We start from the raw sequence: 17,540 nt of genomic DNA, 5'->3' as shown, positions 1-17,540 counted from the left end.
AGGGAATACTGTGGATTCCAGCAGTGCTGTTCAACCTGTGCCATCAGGAGTTCTTTGTTGCCATGGTTATAGTTCACAAAAAAAAATCATTGACTTGAAAGCATGAATAGAATAAGCTTCTGTTAGGTAAATAGAGTAACTCATAATAGCTTGCGGTAAAAATGGTCACTATATTCTTCACAATGCTGCAATTTACAAAACACTTGTTTAAAAATTGTCATTTATCATCAGTGTAACACAGGATTTTCAAAATATTTTATTTACCCCATCTGAAGCAGCAGTTTTTAAAGGGATAATTAACCCAAAAATGAAAATTATGTTATCTTTTACTCACCCTCACGTCGTTCCAAACCTGTATGACTTTCTCTTTACTGTGGAAAACAAAAGGAGAAATCTGTAATGCCATTATAAAAAATAATGACGGGAGCTTTTATGAAGCTCAATAGAAAAAAAGTTAAAGTTGTCCATATGACTCATGCACTCATGTCTTCTGAAGCCATACAATACATTTTTGAACAAATCATTCTTTTGAGTCAGATCTTTTCAATGATTGAGTTGAGCAGGTTCACAAAACCAGTTCTCAAATAGTACATCATTTCTCATCTCATGAACTTCCATTAATACACCAGAGCTAGGGTGGACATCAAGATTTGCAGTGAATAAAGACTTAAAGGATTAGTTCACCCAAAAAATGAAAATTCTCTCATGATTTACTTTTAAGCCATCTCAGATGTGTATGACTTTCCTTCTTCAGCAGAATTGAAGTGTAGATTTTTATAAGCACATTTCAGCTCTTTTTGTCCATACAATGCAAGTAAACAGGTGACATTAGACTGCTGGCGATTTGATGGTCCAAAAGGCATATTAAGCAGCATAAAAGTACTCCACACTACACCAGTTGATCAATTAATGTCTCTGAAGCAAACTGATAGGTTGGTGTAAAAAACAAATCGATAATTAAAATGTTTTTAACTTTAATTAATTGCTTCTGGCCAGTGCAGGGTTGCTGTTTGAAATAATCTAACTCTCGCGTGACGTTTGTTCCTCTGTTGTATACAAAGTGCACGCTTCCGACTTCTCGCGTAAACGCGCCGATGCGCGTACGTCACTGCTGCGTCGACTGCTGGCAGGAAGCTATTTTTTTTTAAACGTTTTAATTATCTATTTTTTAAACAAACCTATTGATTTGCTTCAGAAGACAATAACTGATCAACTGGAGTCATGTGGATTACTTTTATGCTGCCTAAATATGCTTTTTGGACCATCAAATAGCCAGCAGACTGATGGCACCCATTCATTTGCATTGTATGGACAAACAGAGCTGAAATGTGCTTATAAAAATCTTCAGCAAAGTCATACACATTTGGGATGGCTTAAAGGTAAGTAAATCATGAGAGGATTTTAATTTTTGGGTGAACTATTCCTTTAAATTTTTGTCTGTTTCTTGCCCAAAGCTATCGTATAACTTAAGAAGACTTGGCACACAAGTCATATGGACTAGTTTTATAATAATTTGATGGTGCATTTGCATTCTTTTTGACACTTGAATGCTCCAGTCCACATTCATTGTAATGGCATAGAAAAGAGTGACCAATACATTCTTAATTTCTCTTTTTTTGTTCAACAAAGGAAAGAAAGCTGCAAAAGTTTGGAACTGCATGAGGGTGAATAAATGATGACAGAAAGAGGTTTTCAAACCCTCTTTCTTGAAGCAACCTGGAATTGTTTAAAGTTCTTCAGCCCCAGTCTCCAGTATCCTGATGTTTTCTGCCTTAAAGTAATAGTTCACCCAAAGCTAAAATTCTCTCATTTACTCACCCTCATTCCATCCCAGATGTGTATGACTTTCTTTCTTCTGAAGAAAGCAAATTAAGCTTTTTAGTAGAATATCTCAGCACTGTATGTCCACACCATGCAAGTGAATGGTGACCAAACTTTGAAGCTCCAAAAAGCACATAAAGGCATCATAAAAGTGATCCATATGACTCCAGTGGTTTTATTGTGGATTTTTTGTTAAAAGGGAGTTCTATTTTGGTCTGTCCTCACTCAAAACAAATTGGATCACTTCAGAAGACATAGATTAAGCCACTGTACTCTTATGGATTACTTTTATGCTGCCAGAGTTCACTTGCATTGTATGAACCCACAGAGCTGAGATATTCTTCTAAAAATCTTTGTTTGTATTCTGCTGAAGTAAGAAAGTCATACACATCTGGGATGGCATGAGGTTTAATAAATGATGAGAGAATCTTTTTGTTTTTGGGTGAACTATCCCTTTAAGGAAGCATTTATATTCCAGAATGTCTTCCTGTTCACAATCTCCGCTGCGCACTCTGCAGTGGTATTTAACGCTTATTTACAACCATCAGGGGCTTGAAAAATAATGCGCATTCAGTACATGCCATCTGTTAGCAGGGTTTACACCAAAGGCCCTTTGTGTCATGAGATGCTCTTCCTTCCACAATAAACAAATAATGTTGTGTAAATTTATGCACCCTTGCTGACATGTTATTAATCATTGTCAAAAATAGAGTTGTTCTCCATACTGATAGTTGCAGCTTATCTGCTTTGATTCATGTATTTCAAAGAGTTTGATTACTTAGCACAATTTTCATGAAAGTTTGCATGTTATTCCATTTTGGAATTGAATGTTTTTCAGGACTCATCACCACCACATCAAGGAAACTGGACAGAGAGCAACAAGCAGAGCACTTCCTGGAGGTACCGTATACTTTACAGATCTGGCTACACCTAAAAATGTCATTGTTGTCAAAATACTTAAAAACTCTATCATTGTTTACCGACAGTCATGTTGTTCCAAACCCTTGAAATACAAAAAGAGAAAGTTTTGAAGAATGTAGCCTAAATGCTCTTCTTTTCATACAATAACATTTCATATTGACCACAGGCTTCGGCAGCTCCAAAAAGGACCATAGAAGTATCATAAAAGTAGTTCATATGACTCATGTGCTATATTCAAATATATATGTAGTCTTTGAAGCCATATGGTATGGCATTTGTCATCAGTGATGTCAAATCTAGTGCAAAATGTCTAAAGGCACCATATTTGAATTTAAACTTGGGAGCCAATAAGATTTTTATGGAATAACAACTTAAATTTTGATCTCTTCCTCATGCAAAGCTATTGTTGGACTAGTTTTATGATTATTTTATGAACTGTCATTGTATGGAAAAGATGAGCATGTGCATTTTTGTTATTATGCCACATAGAATACAACCGCATAGGAGTTTGGAACAACATGAGGGTGAGTAAATAATGACAATTTTACTTTTTGGTTGAACTATCCCTTTAAGAGCAAACATATGCAGTTCATCATTGATTTTCTTGGGCAAGCTTACTAGTTCAAATAACGGTGAAATTATGTAATTCCACCTACAGTGACAAGTGCTGATACAACAAGATACTATTAAGCAAGTGAAAATGATTACCCTTCAGCAGCCTCAAGTATTTTATTGATTTTATCATATAGGATAAGCTCTGACTTATTTGTTTATTGATCTGTTTTAGGAACACATTTGTCGGTCAGACAAAATACAGATCCTACCAGTATTGAAAAAAAAAAGGACTGCAGTCATAGTATTGAGTGAGGAATAGATTTACGCATGCACAACTTATGTGTCAGTATTTCCATGTGCTATTTCATTTTTTTTATAATATGGCATTGAAAAGGAACAGTGTATTGCAAATGACTCCATATATATCATGTTTCAGCATACGCATTATGACTGACTATAAGGAAGAAACCAGAGCTTACGCTGAGGACTCTTAATTAACACCAAAACACGTGCAGATGTGCAAATTTTCATACAGTCTGGTGAGCAGCCTTTAAATTACTGATCAGTCAATGAGGGCTGTACAGTAGAGTTGATCAATAGTGTGGGTGTGGCTCCCCGTGATCCCTGGCCTACATGGACAGATTGGAATGAGGGCCATTGATTTTGTGTTCACTAAATGATGATTCACTCTGCAGCGAGCATCCAGTTTCAAAGTTCATATCTTACATCTACTGCCTCAAGGAGCCTACTTTGAGTGTGATCCAAGCCTCAGGGTCCTCCAGTCTGTGCCGCTGACAGTAGACTAGACCATTAAAGATTTATTCCATTGAGGCTTTCATGATGTAGTAGGGCTTTGGGTTGAAAGTTACAATTCTGGTGTAATTGCCCCTGGCCCCTGTTTGCGACCACTCTCTGATCAAGTATCTCCAGTGGAGACATCAATGTGCTTTATAGAAGAGTCAGATGAGTTGGCTCACTGGGTTGTTTTCTAAGGAATGAATCTATTTTCTGTTTGTTTATTTAAAAAAAAAAAAAAAAGGAATGGAGACAACCATTGTTTTTCATAGTTTTTTTTAAATTTTTTTTTAATATTTTTTTGCCTTTTTATTTCATTACACAGTGGAGAGTGACTGGAAAGTTAAAGGGATAGTTTACTCAAAATCCTGTCATCATTTACTCAACCTTATGTTGTTCCAAACCCATATGACTTTAGTTTTCAGTGGAACTAAAAAGATGTTAGTTAGTAGACTTTTAGGGACTGAATAAATAAACCTTTCCTCATCAAGCACGGTTTGAGTATCATTCATGTCGTAGAATAAACGATTTCAGATGAGTTATGCACCCAAGTTTATTACTTGGGGTACGGTGTTTGTTCAAATTTAGATTACATAATTTATCAGATGCTTTTTCCAATGCACCTTACGAATGAGGAACATCACTAGCAATTTATCATACAACAGCATGCAATATTTGCTGTATGGCAATGCCAAGTTTTAAAAGAAGCTAGAGTAGTAAAGAAGCTATAGCAGAGGTAGTAATGCCCTATAAAAATATGTATTTAAGCCTATTTTGAAGATTTACGCATTTCAATTTCATAACAAATTTTCATTAAATTAAATTGTCTAATCTTAAACATAATTAAATTAATAAATCCAAAACAAAAATCGAAGTTTTTTATTAGGGGTTCAAGCCTGAAGAGCTGAAACCCTATTGTATTTGTAAGGATAATTATTATTATTATTATTCTGCCCTAAAACTGATCATGCAGACCAAAATGTATGGCCTAGAGACTTGAAACTTTGGGGAATGGTAGTACTCCGGCTGGCTAGCCATACATATGGACTCGTCCCGATCTGCAAAAGGGGGGCACTACAGTGAACAAAACAAAAAGAAAAATAACATTTTGGGCCATAACTCTTGAACCGTAAGGCCTAGGAACAAAAATCCTTTAGAATGAAAAAAGTTTCTGCGAACCCTTGTGTCATGGTGAATCTTTTGGAATACCATCACATTTTTGCTTCATCCTTTCATTTTCCTGCTATTTTGGATTGTTTGAAAAAATGAAAAGAAGCTGGTCCTAGGTCGTTCTCCCCATTGGAACCAAACCAGTGCAGAAAGATTCAGCAGAGTCCCAATATGAAAAGTTATCAAAGGAATGTTGAACTTTCGATTCATTGTCAAACGGTAAGCCAAAACATACACAGTACACTTTTACTAAAATGGTTATAGCTCATGAACGGAATGATATATTATCATATTGCGCACCTCTGCCTCTTGGTGGTGCTATAATAATTACAAATCTAAAAATGGCTCTAACTATGGAACCCTTGGTCCGATCAACTTGAAATTTTGCATGCAGTGTCTTTGTCTAAGGTGCCATCAAAGTCTATGAGGATAGTCTCATAGCTTGAAAAACATGGCTGCCTTCGACCAATCAACACTTAGCAGCTATTAGATAGGGTTAGAAAAGGCAGATCGAAATGAAACGTGTTAGGCCTATTTGTCTCTTGGCCCATTAAAAAGGTCTGTACATAATTTGAAAGAAATTGGCCACTGGTTGGCGCTATCATGTTTTACATGTGTATAAATCGTTGTATGTACTGTTTCACTCAGACACACGTTATTCATACCATATGATAGATTACCTCATTCTGTACAACTTTGCCTCAAAGCATTGGTGTGAATCACATCGTTAAATATTTAAGATTATTAAAAAAAAAAAACGTTGTTGCAACGGCACGCCAAAACGTTCAAAGTAGCCATGACCACATTTACTTAAATGGTTATAACTCTTGAACGGAATTAGATATTATCACCAAATTTTGGACATTTATGTAGGACGTCAATCTGAGGACACATGAAAAACATTGCACACCTCTGCCTCTTGGTGGCGCTATAACAGTCATGAATGTAAAAATGCCATGTGTCTGTGCTGCCTAACATTATGGTTCTGAAAAATTAAGGCACTTTATCATTGTTTTAGGTGCTAATGGACTGTCTAATTAATACTTAATATTGGTTGCATATGTACTTAAAGGACCTTAATAGCTTGAACCCCGTTAATTGCTGCTTGCTGCTATTTTTATTTAATTTTGTTTACTCAATTAAATTTAATGGAAATTTGTTATGAAATTGAAATGCGTAATTTTTTTGAGTGCAGAAAGATAGAGAAAAGATAAGGATTGAAATCATATTTTACATTTTTAAAAGTTTAAGTGCCCTTGTTTATGTTTGTGGTCTAGTAAAATCAAATTCCTAAGTATTATCAATAGTAATTATGGTGCATGTTTTAGCAACCACTAATTAAAATTATTTTAGTCTATAGTCCTATATAGAGGTAGACCGATATATCTGCTTTAGGATTAATCACTGCCGAAAGTTGCTTTTTGGAACTATCGGTTATTGGCAAAAATCTACGCCTATAGTTGCAGATCGTTTTTTCATAATTTCGTCATTTCAAAATAAGAGTCCTCGGTGTGTTTTTGGGCTTGTTTATACTTAAAAGTCCCATGTTATGCACAAAATCAAAATTTTTAGGGTTATTACTGCCATTTTGGTTGAACAGTAAACTGCATCTGGAATTTTACTCATTTTGTACTCTTTGTCTTTGCCTGTCATAGTAAATAAAAAATACGTTTTTTTTTTAGTTTTTTTTTTACATTTTATAAATCGATTTTAAAATCTATTGGGTGATTATCGGGCCCTTCCCACCAGCTTAGTTATCGGTATCGGCAAAATCTACTATTAGTCGACCTCTAGTCCAATACTCACTGCAAGACTGTGTATTTTCTTTTTTAATGTGATTATATGTGTGTTTATCTAGGTTACAGTTATGGATGGTGGAGGTATTTTCAGGCAGTCCACTGTCTGGGTGATAGTGCATGTTCTGGATGAGAATGACAATAAGCCAGAATTCACATCGTTGGTATACCGCATCAGACTTCCAGAGCGGGACCGTAACAAACGCGGTGACCCCATCTACAGAGTATTCGCCTACGACCGGGACGAAGGGTCCAATGCAGATCTCACATACAGCATTGTGGATGGAAATGATGATGGCAAATTCTATATCGATGCTAAAACAGCCATGGTGTCATCCAGGAAGATGGTCACTGCTGGTGGCTATGATATTCTCACGGTAAAGAGATAGACTGTCAGATGTATAAATCAGGCACTTAAGAAGTTATTTTCATGTGCAATTATAGTAGCATAATTTTTTTTCTGCTCTTTCTACTTTCCCTGATCTGCTCAGATAAAAGCCGTTGATAATGGGTCCCCTTTGAAGTGGTCGACTGCCCGTTTGCATGTTGAATGGATTCGGAAGCCATTGCCTTCGCCAAAGGCCTTGCGATTTACCGCAGCCATTTACAACTTCACAGTGGCAGAAAACACCAAAGTGTATGAGGCAATCGGAGTGATCTCAGTTTGGCAAGCACAAACTCCTTTATGGTTTGACATCATTGGTGAGTTTCAATAAAGCTATTTTATTTTTTTCTCTTTTATATGTCAGGTTAAAAACAAATGTGATGTCACTGACACTTTCCACAATTAGGTTACAAAATAGAGCCTGATACTCTAAAAATATTAAGTGTTTTTTCCTTTGCAATAAATGGTCACTGAAAGGACCACAGGATGTCAAACTAATTTCTTTTATTATTATTGTATTGAGGCTTGTAATTTTTGCAACACTTTCATCAGAATTTGGGACATGTCTAAGAGGGCAGGGAGGCAGTTTATTTTCTGAAGTTGTTTTGTGTTCTCTCACAAAAAGTTTTAAATAGTTTGTGTTCCCTCTCAATTATTTTGGGTTCCCTCACAATAGCTTAATCCATCCCTTAAGAAAATTAACCATGGTTTTACTACAGTAACCATATTTTAACCATGATATTTGTGTTAAAACCATAATACAGGAAAACCAAATCTATGGAAATAAAAATATAATCATCCTGGCAAGTTATAGTTTTACTATAGTAACACCATGGTTAATTTGTGGTACATGTGCATGGTGTTTTAAACAAATATATTTCAGAAAATAAATCCCCTCCCTGTCCTTTAAGGGTAGGTTAAAACCCAGATTTGTGTGATTTTATTTTTCCAAGCAATTAACATTAAATAAGCATCAGTATAAAATTACAAAATTGATCAAATTAAAAATAATAATGATAAAAAACTATGCCAGAATTAGTAACAGGGCTTATAAGTAACAGGGTTGCAAATTTAGCCTAAATGAAGCTCACTCAATAGGGGCTAGTTTGTGACCAAATGTTAGTTTGCAGTTTTTTTTATTATTATTATTATTTTTTATGTACACTCACTGAGCACTTTATTAGGAACACTATGGTCCTAATAAAGTGCTCGACGTGGTCTTCTGCTGTTGTAGCCCATCCTCCTCAAGATTTGACGTGCTTTACATTCTGAGATGCTATTCAGCTCACTACAATTGTACAGAGTGGTTATCTGAGTTACCATAGCCTTTCTGTCAGAACCAGTCTGGCCATTCTCTGTTGACCTCTCTCATCAACAAGGCATTAGCATCCACAGAACTGACGCTCACTGTTTTTTAAAATGTTTTTGGCACCATTCTGAGTAAACTCTAGAGACTGTTGTGCGTGAAAATCCCAGGAGATCAGCGGTTACAGTTATACTCAAACCAGCCCGTCTGGCACCAACAGTCATGCCACCATCGAAATCACTGAGATCACATTTTTCCCCATTCTGATGGTTGATGTGAGCATTAATTGAAGCTCTTTACCAGTATCTGCTTGATTTTATGCATTGCACTGCTGCCACGCGACTGGCTGATTAGATAATCGCATGAATAAGCAGGTGGACAGGTGTTCCTAATAAAGTGCTTGGTGAGTATATATTTCCCATAAATTAAAGAAAAATATTTGTTTGATATTCTTTTCTTCTTACTTGGGTAACAAGGTTGAATGGTAGAGCTTGATGAATGTTGTCAACACTATACAGTAATTTGTGTAAAAAAAAAGAATCACCTGTGTTGTAGCATTCCTCTGCTTCAGATAAAAGCATCTCAATAAATAAATGTTAATGTTATTTAAAGCACTGGACATCAGTTGTAAGCTGTGCTGACAAAAATTTACTCTGAGTCTGCTCATTACTAATAAATTGCATTAATTATTTGTGCCCATACTTTTTCTTAGACAACAGAAGATGTATATATAGTTTAGTCAGTAAACTAAAATGTGCAAAAACGTTTGATTAAACCCTTTGTGTTTTGAGTTTTAAATTGTGCTGAACATAGCAATAGTTGAAGAACGTGCTAATTGCTTATTTAATTATTCAATTTGAAAACTCCTAAATGAAAAACCATTTGAAAAAAAAAAAGAAAAACAAATGTATAAATGTAGCATTGTTAGATCATGTTAGTATAAATCATAGCTAATGTTAGTGTTTGAAACTTTTAATGTTAAAAATGTATTAGATTATGCAGAGGTTAACATTAACCAAGACTAATAAATTATGTAAAAGTATTGTTCATTGTTAGTTCATGTTTAAGGGATAGTTCACCCAAAAATGAAAATTCCATCATCATTTACTCACCCCCAAGTTGTTCCAAACCTGTGTGACTTTCTTTCTGTTGTGGAACACAAAAGATGTTAGGCAGAATGTTAGTCTCAGTCACCATTCATTTTCATTGCATCTTTTTCATACAATGAAAGTAAATGGTGACTGGGGCTGTCATCTACCTAATTTCTCCTTGTATGTTCCACGGAAGATACATCGGAAAAAAATTAGGGTGAGTAAATTATGACAGAATTTTGTTTTTGGTTGAACTATCCCTTTAACTATTGCTTGAAGTAATGTAAGCATATAGAGTCTAATTGTAAAGTGTTTATTCCATTTTCTTTACATTAATTTGTATCTGTCTCTGAAAAGGTGGAAGAACTTCCCGAGAGATGTTTTATATCCCACAAAACACCTGTGGTGGAAACTGTTCATCTGACTCTGGTAGGCTAACTGTCAGTATTTTATAGTTATTTTCCTGAGTGTGAAGGGTTGGCTGTTTTATCTGATACTTTTAGATACTCGCTTTAACAACTTGATTTGCCGCAGGGCACACGTGAACCGCTCAGTCCTGTAAACATTTTGAGTGCCGAGATGCTTTTTAGACTCCAGGTCTTCTGATCTTACTTAAGTGTGGTGGAATTGAGTGGAATTGGAACAGACGCATGCAATGAATACTAAAAATGCCCGGAAAGTTTGCCCTTATCCTTCAGAATGGACCTGAATTAATGATTTGAGAATCTGCCGTGGAGAGGCCTGAACCTGCCGCAGATGTTTGTGGGAGTCGAAGATGAGAGACCCGAGGCTGATGGGATAGATCCCAACATAAAGCGGTTGATTTTCCAAAGCTTTGAAACTTTGATAAATCGCCGTGAAACATAAAAAAAAAAGTATTTCTCAAGTCAAACCACTTGACAGTTTGATTGGTGGAATGTTTACCTTAGTACCTTGGTCATTGTTTACTCACCCTCATGTTGTTCCAAACCTGTATGACTCTTCCATGGAACACAAAAGGATATTTTAGGAACTGATAGCCTGTCACCATTCTTTTTCATTGTATGGGGAAAAGATGCAATGAAAGTGAATGTGACTGAGACTGACATACTACGTAACATCTCCTTTAGTGCTCCACGAAAGAAAGTAATTCATACAGGATTGCAACAACATGAGGGTGAGTAAACGATGACAGAATTTTCATTTTTGGTTTAACTATCCCTTTAAGCCTTTACCTTTTAGTTGAATAAATATGGGAATGCAATGCATTTTCTATGACTTTTTTAGGTCATGCTGTGTTTTCTTGGTGTAATAGGTAGCTATGAGGGCCCTTTTGATATTCAGAATGGAATTGGGACCATTGTAATAGCTAGACCTCTGGATGCTGAGACTCAGTCACTATACAACATGACTGTGCAAGTGACAGATGGGACAAACACAGCAACCACACAGGTATATTATTAGTTACACAAATATACTGAAGCTCTGTGCTTTAAAGGTGTTAAGACTGCAAACTTTGCAAGAATCTTTGAAACGTTTCTTGTCTGAACATTCTCTGCAGCTGCGCCTGAAATATATAAGAAATGACATGTCTTGAAGATGGGTCTGCCAACCCTTATCTAATTTTACCAACATAAGTTTGCTTTTTAAAAGAGATATCTATATAATCTACCACAGAATATGTCTTAATTTATGCCCAAGGGTCCTGAGTATTGCAGTGTCCTAGAAAACCACATATTGTATTGTCACTCTGGCATGTGCATTTTCTATTCCTTACATTAGTTGATTTAACAGCAGTGCATATTGCAACAATGTAGATTACTTACTGTATAGGTATCTGTTTAAATTAGATGAATTTGACATGCTGTCCTCTGTTTTCCCAGATTTACATAAAGGTTTTGGACAGCAATGACAATGCTCCCGTGTTCTCTGAGCATACATATGAAGTCTCGGTGTCTGAGGACACACCGGCTGACACTGAAGTTGTGCATGTCCGGGCTAGGGACAGGGATGAGCGAGCAAAGCTGAGCTACTCTATCCATGGCAGCGTTGATCCGGCGAGCATGCGGGTGTTTAGAATTAATCCTGGCACTGGTGTCATGTACACAGCAGATCGACTGGACTATGAGACCCGCACTCAGCACATCCTTACTATTATGGTGAGAAGTATCACACATTTGTGTAATGCAGCTTTATTGAGGTTGCAGTATGCTGTTAGATTAGTTGATGGTCCATGATTTCAGTGCTAGAACAGACTGCATTATGACCCTCCCACCATAGGAAAAAACAGTTCAAATGAGATCTCCATAATCTCTCAAAAGTATACTAGACAGTGTCGGATAGAGTAAATGGTGACTTTTGCTTATGTCTCCAGCGTTTCAGATTTTTTCTTCTTCGAAAGAGACCTCTGTAATCTCATATTGGATGTGTCTCCTCTAGAGTTTTGTTACAAAGGAGATCTCATCAATATCACAAACTGTGCTCAGATTTCCAAAGTCAGAGATTTCAATAACTCAATAAGAATTATCTTGCTAATGTTATCCACAATCATTTTTAGGCTCTATATTCTTACTGTATAGGTATTTGAGCAGTTGTCTTTTTTATTTCTATTTTTATTTCTCTACGAAATTGTAGCACACAGTGAATATGAATCAAATATAAGTCAATAAGAAATGGTGTTTGCAACCCATTTTACTTCAGTAATGGGACATATTACTGAGTGAAACAGAATATTTAACGAAAAAAAAACAATAGGTCTGAACAAAGAACCTATGAGCAAAGAAATTACCACTGGTCTGTTTCATGCATGAGATAAATAAGATCCTTATACATTATTTAAGATAAGTCATAACTACAGCAAAGCATAAAAGACTAGTATATGCTTCGACAAAATATAACTTTGTTTTTAAATGTTCCCTTCTGTCTCACTTTTCTGTTCTATTTTCACTATCCTTTTTTCACTTTTTGCTTTATTTTCCACAAATCTTTTCCATTTAAAAACATTTTACACTCATAGTTTTTCTCCTCAGGTCTGTCGCTTTGTCTTCTCCTTCTTTTTTTTTTGTAGGTGAAAGATCAAGAATTTCCCTATTATAGAGACCTGGCACGAATTATTGTGTCTTTGGAGGATGTCAATGACCATCCTCCCTTCTTCACTCGCACCATTTATAATAGTATGGTGCTTGAATCGGCCCCTCCTGGAACATCAGCTTTGCAGGTGATTGCACTAGACAGAGACTCGGGGAGAAACGGGGAGATCATTTACTCCATTGAAGCAGGTAAATGCTATGTTCTCTGCATTTCAATTTATTACATTCCCTGAAAACATTTCCATTGTTCAGCTGTTTTGATTAAAACTGATTGTCTATGCCTTTGGGAATGATACATGAGCTTATTCTCTTAAAATGTCATGCATCTTAAGATTTATCTTTGATTTGTCCATTACCTGAAATGTGCCTTTTTATCATGAACTGACAAGCATGTGTCATTTTTTTGTATCTCTCAGGAAACACCGGAGGCATTTTTGGAATAGATCCACTGTCTGGCATCATTTCAGTAGCCCGAGAGCTGGACCTAATAACTGTGGGTTTTTATACCCTCACGGTGAGAGCTACAGATGGAGGCACTCCCTCCTTAAGTACCACCACCACTGCTAGAATCACCATCTCACTGTCTGATCTTTCCAGCCCAAAGTTTACCCAGCTAGATTACCAGGCTGAAATCACTGAAAATGTGGCTGTCGGGACATTTGTCATAATGATCAGCGCAATTAGCCGATCCGTGCTAACTTACAACATTACTCAAGGGAATAGTGAAAGAAAGTTTAAAATAAATCGCTACACAGGTGTCATCACAACACAAAAGGATTTAGATTTTGAGATAACCTCCTCATACATGCTGATCATCCAAGCCGTCAACATGGCTGGGATTGTCTCCAGAGTCAATGTCAGCATCCAGGTGGTTGATGAAAATGATAATCCTCCGGTTTTTCAGAAACTCACATATTCAGGGACCATCAGCGAGGCAGCACCCATCAATACTGTGATAATGAGTGATGATGGAAACCCCCTGGTAATTCAAGCCACGGATGCTGACAAGAATCAGAATGCCCTTCTGGTCTTCCAGATTGTGGAGAACACTGCTAAATTGTTCTTTACTGTGGATTCTGGGACAGGCTCTGTCAGAACCATTGCCAAGCTGGACTATGAAACATTCAGTGCTTTTTATTTTTCGGTTAATGTGAGGGACAGTGGCATGCCTCAGCTAAAAGCTGAGAAGCCGGCCAAAATCCTAATCAGTGTTGTGAACATCAATGACTCTCCACCACAGTTCTCACAAGAAGCGTATGACACTGTCTTGCTTCTTCCAACATATATCGGAGTTGAAGCTCTGAGAGTCGAAGCCACCGATCCAGACATGACCACTGATCTGACGTATTCCTTAGCTGATAGCAACTTGGAGCACTTTGAAATGGATCCATCATCGGGCATCCTTATTGTCAAAAACAGCAAACTGTCCAAAGATCGTTATCGTTTCAATATCAAGGTGTCAGATGGGCGCTACTTTTGCATGGCGCTTGTGACCATAATGGTCAGGGAGGCTATGGATAGTGGCCTCACTTTCAGTCAAACCTTGTACTCCTCCTCTGTGCTGGAGAACAGTGTTAACATTACCATAGTGAGCATTGTAAGTGCTGTTGGAAACCACCTAAATGAGGCACTCAAGTACACTCTTTTAAATCCAGGAACATGCTTTACAATTCGCCCTACATCAGGGGTCATTCAAACCACAGGAGTCCCTTTCGATCGAGAACAACAGGAACTGTATGAGTTGGTGGTGGAAGCAAGCAGAGAATATGACCAGCTGCGAGTTGCAAGAGTTACCGTGAGAGTAGAAGTTGAGGATGTAAATGACAATGCCCCTGAATTTGTGGGCCTTCCATATTATGCTGCTGTGCAAGTAGATGCAAAACCAGGCTCATCCATATTCCAAGTTTCTGCAACCGATTTGGACAAAGGTATAAATGGAGCTGTGTATTATGAGCTTAAAGAGGACCACCCCCATTTTGAGGTGAACAAGCTCACAGGTGAACTCACACTTAAAAGGAGTTTTGATGCAGATTTGTCAAATGTTGAATACCCATTAGTTGTCCTTGCACGTGATGCAGGCTACCCTTCCCTTTTCACGGCTGTTGATCTTCCAGTTACGGTTGTTAACAAGGCCATGCCTGTTTTTGACAAGCCATTTTATGGCGTATCAGTAAGAGAGGACATTGCAGTGTTCTCTTCCATTTTAAGCATCAACGCCACCAGTCCAGAGGGTCAAAACATCATATACACGATTGTAGATGGCGATCCCTCCATTCAGTTCGACATTGGCTTTGATAGTGGTGTGATTAGTGTTACATACGCGTTAGATTATGAGACCACACCCTACTACAGGCTAACTGTCAGGTCTACGGACACTCTCACTGGAGCCAGATCTGAAGTAGACGTGGATATAGTTGTGGTGGATGTAAATGACAATGCTCCTGTATTTCGGAATGCCTCATACACCACCACATTGGCCGAAAACACAATGATCGGGACAGCCGTGATACAGCTCATGGCGACAGACAGGGACTCTGAGAAAAACAGTGTGATTTGCTATGAGATACTTTCTGATGCGTTCAACAGCTCAGACTACTTCCATATTGACAGCACCAGTGGACTTGTGCTAACAGCCCGTCTACTGGATTATGAACTTGCTCAGTTCTACAGCTTTATCGTTAGGGCAACAGACAATGGTACTCCGGCCCAGAACAGTGAGGTCATGGTCACTGTCTTGGTGAATGACGTGAATGACAACCCACCAGCCTTCACCCAAACACTTTATGAGGCATTTGTGAGTGAAGTGGCTCCCAGAGGGCACATTGTGACATGTATTCAAGCATCTGATGCTGACAGCTCAGATGCAGAGAGGATGAGGTACGGCATACTCTCTGGAGATGAGAAAATGAACTTCATCATAGACTCCCATACAGGTGTCATCTCCTTGTCTAGCCAGCGCAGACAGGGGATGCGGCCAGCATACAGTCTCAACGTGTCCGTATCAGATGGGGTGTTCACCAATACTGCACAGGTGAACATTCAAGTCTTGGGGGCCAACCTTTACAACCCCGTTTTTAGCCAAAGGTTCTACTTGGCTGAGGTTCGGGAGAATGCCCCTGCAGGTACCAGAGTACTTCAGGTGCGTGCCACAGATGAGGACTCTGGGATCTTTGGTCAGATCACATACTCCTTCATCAATGACCTTGGAAAGACTCAGTTTAATATTGGAGCTGATGGCCTTATCACCACAGCACAGAAACTGGACAGAGAGAACCCTGGAAATGGAGACATTGTGCTAACCATAATGGCTCTTGATGGCGGAGGAAGAGCATCCTTCTGCACGGTTAGGGTAATTCTGACTGACGAGAATGATAATGCACCACGTTTTAGGGCTGTGGAGTATAGGGTTAGCATAAAGGCTAATGTGCCAATGGGATCACTAGTAACTCAGATCCAAGCTCAGGACCCAGATGCCGGCGACAATGGCAGAGTTAGCTTCTCGCTATACAGCGAGGCAAGGCTGCCTCTAGTAGATGTGCTGGAGATTGAGCCTGACAGTGGCTGGATGGTCACAAAGGGAAGCATGGCACATCTCAGAGGAACAGTCCTGTCCTTTTTTGTTAAAGCTACCGATGGAGGGGTCCCATCCAAACATTCCCTTGTGTCTGCATTTATCCATGTCTTACCACCTGATGCAAATGTGCCTTCCTTCACCCAGCCCCAGTACTCTTACACAATCCCAGAAGATACACCAGTTGGCACAGCCTTGGGGTCAGTGTACCTTAGTCCAGGTCAAACTGGCTCTTTTGCTGTGGTAAATGGAGAGACTGCAGAGAGCAACAAGGGTGGGACATTTCTGGTGGACAGAGAAACAGGTCTTCTCAGACTTGTTAACCCCTTGGACTATGAACTTGTCAACATCTACCGCTTCAAAGTTTCAGCCACAATGAGACAGGCACTTGTTGAGTCCATATCTGTTGTGGATGTAGAAGTTAAGGTGCTGGATGTGAATGACAACAAACCGTCATTTGAAACCAGTTCTTACGTGGCCATGGTTATGGAGGGCATGCCTAGGGGTACACGGGTCATCCAGGTACGAGCCCTAGACCCTGATTGGGGCTCTAACGGACAGGTTACTTATAGTCTCGGCCCAACCCTAAACCAAGAGCAGGAAAAGGCTAGCGGATCTAAATCTGTCACCAGTGCTGTGTTTGTTATTGACAGCAAGACTGGTTGGATTACCACTCTCAGTGACCTGGATCATGAGTTGTGCCCGTCTTACACATTCAGCGTGGTGGCCTCTGATCTAGGCGAGGGCATCTCACTGTCCTCCACAGCCGTAGTGACAGTTGCAATAGCAGATGTCAACGATAACCCTCCTACCTTCGAGAGGGAGTACTACAGGGGTGCTGTGGGGGAGAGTGACCCATTGGGCGAGGTGGTGTCGGTGCTCAGCACTCGTGACGGGGACAGCTCTGAACAGAATCGGCTTGTCAGCTTCCATATCACAGGTGCGTATTAAAGTAGGCCAGTAGAGGATGATTTATGGCTCATGGAGTGTCTGTGGGCAAGATAATCACATTGAAAGGATTTAATTTAATGAAGCATGCATGCAAACGCTATATGAGTAAA

General features: G+C 38.6%; 1 protein-coding gene across 1 annotated transcript in view; it reads left to right on the top strand.

The window, feature by feature from the left end:
- Positions 1-17,540, top strand: part of LOC127433394 (protocadherin Fat 3-like) — a 76,901-nt gene that overhangs the window by 17,821 nt on the left and 41,540 nt on the right. Inside the window, exons 3-10 of the mRNA XM_051685260.1 lie at positions 2,660-2,721; positions 7,121-7,435; positions 7,550-7,760; positions 10,198-10,269; positions 11,135-11,271; positions 11,703-11,978; positions 12,887-13,097; positions 13,325-17,419. Of these exons, the coding sequence (XP_051541220.1) occupies positions 2,660-2,721; positions 7,121-7,435; positions 7,550-7,760; positions 10,198-10,269; positions 11,135-11,271; positions 11,703-11,978; positions 12,887-13,097; positions 13,325-17,419 (5,379 nt within the window). The remainder of the gene's footprint in view (positions 1-2,659; positions 2,722-7,120; positions 7,436-7,549; positions 7,761-10,197; positions 10,270-11,134; positions 11,272-11,702; positions 11,979-12,886; positions 13,098-13,324; positions 17,420-17,540) is intronic.

The sequence above is a fragment of the Myxocyprinus asiaticus genome, chromosome 43 (genome assembly GCF_019703515.2).
Source record: "Myxocyprinus asiaticus isolate MX2 ecotype Aquarium Trade chromosome 43, UBuf_Myxa_2, whole genome shotgun sequence".
Taxonomy (NCBI): Eukaryota; Metazoa; Chordata; class Actinopteri; order Cypriniformes; family Catostomidae; genus Myxocyprinus; species Myxocyprinus asiaticus.
Note: the sequence above shows the minus strand (reverse complement) of the source record. Positions and strands in the feature narration are given on the sequence as shown.